The sequence below is a fragment of the Camelina sativa genome, chromosome 5, assembly GCF_000633955.1.
Source record: "Camelina sativa cultivar DH55 chromosome 5, Cs, whole genome shotgun sequence".
Classification (NCBI taxonomy): domain Eukaryota; kingdom Viridiplantae; phylum Streptophyta; class Magnoliopsida; order Brassicales; family Brassicaceae; genus Camelina; species Camelina sativa.
The window spans coordinates 14,574,722-14,581,666 of NC_025689.1; the positions used below are offsets into that span (position 1 = coordinate 14,574,722).

General features: G+C 34.1%; 1 protein-coding gene across 1 annotated transcript; it reads left to right on the forward strand.

The window, feature by feature from the left end:
* Nucleotides 5,114-6,939, forward strand: LOC104786898 (mediator of RNA polymerase II transcription subunit 20a-like). Its single transcript, XM_010512368.2, has 3 exons — nt 5,114-5,222; nt 5,359-5,770; nt 6,688-6,939. The coding sequence occupies exons 1-3, from the start codon at nt 5,209-5,211 to the stop codon at nt 6,919-6,921; spliced, it is 660 nt and encodes a 219-aa protein (XP_010510670.1). The 5' UTR covers nt 5,114-5,208; the 3' UTR covers nt 6,922-6,939.

Genomic DNA, 6,945 nt, shown 5'->3' on the forward strand with positions numbered 1-6,945 from the left:
CTTATAGTAACATGAATTTTCCTTTTTAATATACCAAACTAAAAGAGACTATAGTGGTTTAGTATATCTAATTATCTTTTTGTCGTTTAGTTATACTTTAGTATATACATATATCTAATTATCTCACCTAGTATGATATTTAGCTCCATTTAATGCATGATTTCACCAAAACAAAACTCCAACATTAAGGCATGAAAATTCTAATGTTGCTCTTAAAACATAAACAGACAAACTCATTGGTTATTGCCTAAACTCAAACTCAAACACCACCTTTTCGGCGATGGAGTTTGCCCAGAATGAGAATTGCTGTAAATCAAGTTAGATAAAAGGTCACATCAACCCAAAGCTTTCGTAGGTGAGAGTGCTTGTAATTCGAAACCATTAATTTTACATCCTGGGCAAATTGTTATTGAGTTTTTTTACATAAACTAAAAAACCTTCCTATTTTGTTGACACTAATTATCTTTGAACCTCTTGTGCTCGTGGAACCCTTTAATCCCCTTTTATAGCATAAGAACCAAAAGATACTCTTATGTTGTTGTTCCAATTTATTATTGGAGAAAGAGTTAGAACAGAGGAGGGAGAAATAGTTGTGTCGTCTACTCGTCTCTATTTCAAAAGGACAAAGAGGGAGACAACGAAGGTGCTTGGTGTGAAGTTTTCTCCTTCGGAGAGAAGAAAACAGAACAAACAATTAGTTTACGAACAAGTGTGTATTGCATCACCATCTCGTTTTAAGGTGCTTCAAGTAAATTTTGGTGGAGAATCGTCCAAGTAAATTTTGTTGTTTATTCGCACAGGCTTCAAAGCTTGTCGAGGAAAAGAGGGAATTGTGGAGAGATGCTTTTTGGATACTTTTATGAGATATTAGTGTTGGAGGAACACTCAAGTTTTGAAACTATACCAACGGTTATTTCAAACATGAGAGATTTTTTCAAGCTGTTATTCAATTTGGTTCTCTGGTATGGCCATATGGGGTCTCAATGTTCGTTATTCACGTGGTGTAACAAGACGGATGAAGGTGTAGTGTATAAAAAGCTGGATAGAGTGATTGTGAATATGGATTGGCTTGGGCAGATATGCAATTTTACTGTGTATTTGAAGCTGGGATTGTTCTGATCACTAAAGAGGACAAATCTCTATTGTAACATCCGTGAACCAATTCCTATGTCGACACCATAATTTTTTCGGTTCGGTCAGTTTAGTTTTAATCGTCAAATTAAAACGGTTGGATTTGGGAAGCCCTAAACTGGGATATTTTAGAGAAAAGTTCGACGGGTTCTGTAGCCACTCATTGTCGTTTTCCAGAGAGTTCAAAGCAGAGAAATAGTTCCTGTGAGTTTCCTGAGAGTTCTAAGCCATTGTTTGAGAGATCTGTTCATGTAGAGTGGTGATCTGAGGCTAGGAACGTGTTGGAGGCTTGCTGTGGTGTTTTTTTCGTTATTGTAGGTCAGAAACTTCCTGTTAAAGAGGTGAATACATGACCATGGCTGATCTAAGCTTGATAATTCTCTGTTTCTATGTTCTAAGAGTGTTTTGATTGATTCCTTGCTTGTGTTTGGTTGATTCGTGGTTCCTGTGGCCTATTGTGACTTTTGGGTAAGCCTTGGCTGCATCGAAGGCGGTGGAAGGCGGATAACATACCTCCAGCTTCGAGGAGAACGTGACTGCGGGTTTGGTATCGATCGACACCAAGGTGGTGACATCGCGAGGACTTTGACAAGTGTCGGTTGACACCAAGGTGGTGATGACGCGAGAACTTTGGCAAGTGTCGGTTGACACCAGGTGGAGGTGTCAGTCGACACTCCTAAGGTTTTCGGGTTGTCGAGGTGGGGTGTCGGTCGACACTGATCCTTCAGCAGACGGCTGATACTTGCTATTTCTGGTTTGTTTTTGTTTTATTCAAATTTGCGTTTATTTCTTGTAAAAAAAATGTTTCACCCGTAAAATAACTGAACGTGGAAATTTTTTTAGCGCAGTGGAGAAAATATTGATAAAATGTGACCATTTACGGTAGGTAATGTTTTCTTGTGTTTTTAAAATTCAAATTCATATATTTTATGTTTTATCGAGTAACCAGAACTATTTTGCATGTTTCTTATGGAAACAAAAAAACATACATTATATTTCTCAATAATTAAATTATTTAATTTTATTATTTGTTAGTAACAATCGGATTTGAAACTCATTTTTTTGGATATAATCTAGTTTAATCATTTAATATTTTTGATTATACCATTTAAATCTTTTGGGTTTTTAAAGATTTCCTATAAGTAGAGGAATATTAGATTAAACATATAATTTTGGAAAAATATAATTAAATTTCGAAATCTGAATATATCTATTTTATAAAAAGGATATTTTTAGGTATGATGTATGAGTATTCTTGAGGAAATGTGTTTTTGGTGTTTGAATATGCCATTATAAAACAAAATTTGGAATGAATGTTTAGTTGTGGAAGAATAGTTTTGGTTTGTAACTGATGGCATGTAGCTGTAGTGGTAGTTGTGGAAGAATAGTTTTGGTTTGTAATAAAAACACAATGGCATGTAACTGTAAATAAAATATCAAAATGAGAGTAAATTATTAACTAGTGTATCGAGCTTTGTAATATTGACATCAACATTTTCTTTGAAAATGTTTCTCTATTAGTATATATTCGCTCCATTTCATAATATATGATGTTTTAGAGAAATTATATTGTTTCATAATATAGGGTATTTTAAATTTTCTATGCTACTTTTAGATTAGTTAATACTTTATATTATGCAGTCTTGTTTACGATTGGTTAAACTTTTTTAAAATAGTCATTTCTTAATCTGCGTGTATTTACTCAAAACATCATATATTTTGAAACGGACGGAGTATAAGAGATTTACATTTTATCATAATGTTGAAAAATATAATCTTTAAGGTATGTAAATCTTTTTTAATTCAATAACCCCTCTTTAATTTGTTTTTGAAGTTTAAGGGAAAACTTTGTTAAATTATTAATGGTGTAAAGGAATGGAATTGTAACATCGGCAAACCAAATTGGGAATTTTGGGAGTGGGTGTGGATCGACACCAAGAGGAGTGTCGAACGATACCATCAATTTTTGGTTTGACTGGGTTGTTTTAATTCATCGTTTTGGTTCGGTATGGTTCAATTAAAGTGTCAAACCGACGTATTTATAGAGAAAGTCGACCTAGGGTCGTGGATTGAGAGTTTTGGTCGCCGCTTGGGAGAAGAAAAGAGAGAAAGGGGAGAGCTTGAGAGTTTAGAGGTTTTTGGGTTATTTTTGGCTGTTTTGGAGAGATCTGTTCTTGTGGGTGGAGATCTAGAGCTAGGTTCGTGGGAGGAGCTTTCTAAGGTGTTGGATTTGTCACTTTGGGTTAGAATCTTCCTGCAAAAGAGGTGAGTGCATGACCATGGCTGATCTAAGCCTGAGATCTCTTATGTTTTGCTTGTTCTATGTTGTTTGTGGTGTTGTTCTTGCTTGTGGTGGTTGTGTTATAGTTCCCATAGGTTCCTGAAGCTTTCAGGTGAGTTTGGGACGGGTTGGAGATGGTTGGAAACAGAGATTTGATGATCGGCTTCGAGCAGAACGCGGGGTCGGTGTCGATCGACACCAGGTGGGTGTCGGTCTACACCAAGTAGAGGTCAGTGTCGATCGACACCAACTTGTTTGTCGCTTGTTTTCCTGGTTTGTTGTGTTGTTTATGTTGCTTAACATTTAAATCTCAGTTGCTTGTGTGTATAGCCCAGTAGATGGGAGGATTGCCTCACTAAGTATTTATGATAATAATTACGCAATTCAATTGTTGTTTGTGGTGTGCAGGTATGTGACGTGGAATCATGGCGATGAGGAGGAGGATGATCTAGGGTCTCGTTTGTGTGTTGTTGGTTATATTGTTTATGTTGGAACCCTTGATAGAGTTATGTTAGGTTGTTGGATATAATGGATAGGAATGTTATTGTAATGATGATATGTTGGTTCTGTATTGTTGGTATGTTTCCGCTGTGCATATTGGTTGTTGATGGGTTATTGTTGTATGATGGTTTAATTAAGTAGTATGAGATGCTTAATTATATATTGTATTTTTTTTTTAAAAGGTGTTGGGTTGTTTCAGGAATAATTGGGATGTAGAAATGTAATTCTAAAAAATTCTAGATAGTCATCCATGCTGTATAACACGGGAAAATATTTACGTAAATTTAAATTTGTTAGCTACAAAATAATAGTAAAAAAATTATTTTATATTCTATACATTTTATAATGTTATATATTTAATTTAGATGCAGCCGGTACCACTATTTTGGTTTGAATACAATATCAAAATTCGTTAATTATAAATTCGGTAAAGTAACCCCAACAAAACCTATATTGACATGTAATCCAATATTACAAATTGATGCGTTTATGTTTAGAGATCTTCATAGCAAATTTATAATAGTGATTGATATTAATAATAACACCATTGCAGTTATTCGTATAACATGTTATATATCTTAACTTTATATACCAAATTTACAATTAAATTATGTATTTTTTTTTTGTGAAAGTTTATTTATAGGTTAATATTTTTTATATAGATTAAATTAGATCTGAATTTGCTAACATTGGGCTGTATGTTGAATTTGAGCAATATGTGTAGAACCAAAAAAAAAAAGGAGATAAATTCTCTTATATATATATATATATATTTTTTTTTTTGTAAATAGAAATTTTGATATAGATAGAATATTATTTATGTGGGGAATTGTGTATAAAAAATTACATTTGAACGAAATAAAAAGAGTTTGTTATTGTTTTTTAAAGATCTATGAACCAATAAATTAAATCTATTAAATATTTTTAAAATATTATTTTATTATTTTATAAACTAATATAAACTGTGAAGTGACTTAGTGCAGTGGCAGAAGGTAAGTACAATTGTAGAATACATTATTACATCCGGGATCGGTTTCTACGAATATAGGAATTTGGCTAATGGGCCGGCCAATTGTGGTCCAATGGTTGAAAAAAAAAAAAAAAACTAATATAAACTTTTTATTCGTAGTTATTAAAATACAGTAGTACTTTCCTAATATGCGACATCAAATCTAGTTAAAATTAGGCCAAAATAATAAGTATATAGAGATTTTTAATTCGCACTTGTTTATATACTTTAATGTTGGTTGGGTTCGGTGCGAAATTGTAGCTTTCGTCTTCCTCCTTCAACAACAATGCCTGTCAAATGGTAACATTTTGATGCGATTTGCAGAAACTGAATTATATCATATCAAATCAAATCATTCATACATCCTTCAAATTCTCCAACTTTTTTCGTTCCTTTACTAATTAATCTCTGGGTTTTATTTTTTTTGGTTCTCTAGGGTTTTACACTGGCAGCCAAATCAAGGCTCGACAGTAAGCAGCCAGATCCTAAACGAAGCTACACAATGCGTAGAGAGCATCAATGGTGTCAAAGAAGGAAGATGGAAAGCTACCCTCAACTATTACAAACCCTTGTTACGAGACCAAACCAACCAAGCCGAGTTCCCTCGTGATTTCCTTGGGATCTCGCTCGCTGATCAGCCCAACAAGTACTACTTCATCATCAGGTCTCAGAGGATTGTGGTTGAAGCTGATTCGTCTATTCAATTGATCATGGAGAGGCTTCAGTCTTATAAATCCAAAGTTGCCCTGTACTTTGAAGGGTTTCAGTATCAGCTTGGTGATTTTAGATTGAGAGTTGGTAAAGTTGTTCCTACTCATTCTGAGAATGTTAGAGGAATCGTCATGGAGGTAAAACAAAGTTTTTAGCTTTTTTCTTGTAATCTCCTTACCCATTTGATGATTCTTGATGCTATTTACAATGTTAAGAGTTTGAGCAATTGAGATAGATGAATAACATGGTGAAAGATAGATATGGTGAATATTTTGGTGATGATACTTGCTAACGGAGTTGTTTCTCTAATATCTTTTGGTGATGAAGGGTCTTGATGCTATTTTACAGTGTTAGAGCTTTAGCAATTGAGATAGGTGAATGCCAATGTTAACATAGATGAAGAAAAGTGAACAATGTTTTTTTTTTTTTGGTAGTCTCTTTTTGGTGGAGATGATCCATGATGCTAATTTCAGTGTTGGAGCTTGAGCGATTGAGACTAGTGAATAACAATGTTTGATGCGTTTAGTTGATGAAGTCCATGTTTTAGATTGTATATTGTTAACTGAGTTTCTTGTGATCTCTTTTGGTGCTAGTTACAATATTAAGAGAGATGATGGATATTGAAGGATGATGGATATTGAACAATTGTGATGCATTTAGAAGTTGAAAGTCTTGTTTATTTATACAGATTGTTTTTTTTTTTTAAGAAAGTTTCTTGTAATCTCTTTTGGTAAACATCCTTGATGATATTTAAAGTGTTATAAAAATGGAACAATATTGATTATGCATCTACAAGTTTCTTCAGTATTGTTTTGTGTAACTATGTTGATGCATCGTGATGATGAAACCCTTGCTTTTTTTTTATCCCGATTGTCTCAATGCTAATCTAATCACCAAAAGGGTACATGGAGCTTCCCTTTTGGTGATGATCCTTGATCCTATTTGATGCATCTTGAAGTTCTCTTAATCCAGTTTGTCTTGTTTCTTGTAATCTCAATTTGGAGTTTGTGTGTTGTATATCTTGTAACTAAAGACTGTGTGTGTATCATTGCAGGTGGAGTATCTTCCTATATCATCAATGGAAAAGTCAAGAAAAGTGATGGAGGAGTTCTTGGAGATATGGCATGAAGCTCTGTCTAAAAGGTCGTTGCCTGGTAAGTTTGTGAACATAGATCTCAACTTTGGGGAGTTTGGACTTGGAGACAATTACACTCCACAACACACCGCTGTTCGATATGCTCTCGTGATGGCTCACATGATTGCTACGGTTCAAGCTGTGAGAGGCTAAACAAAAGACACAGCTTTGTATCTT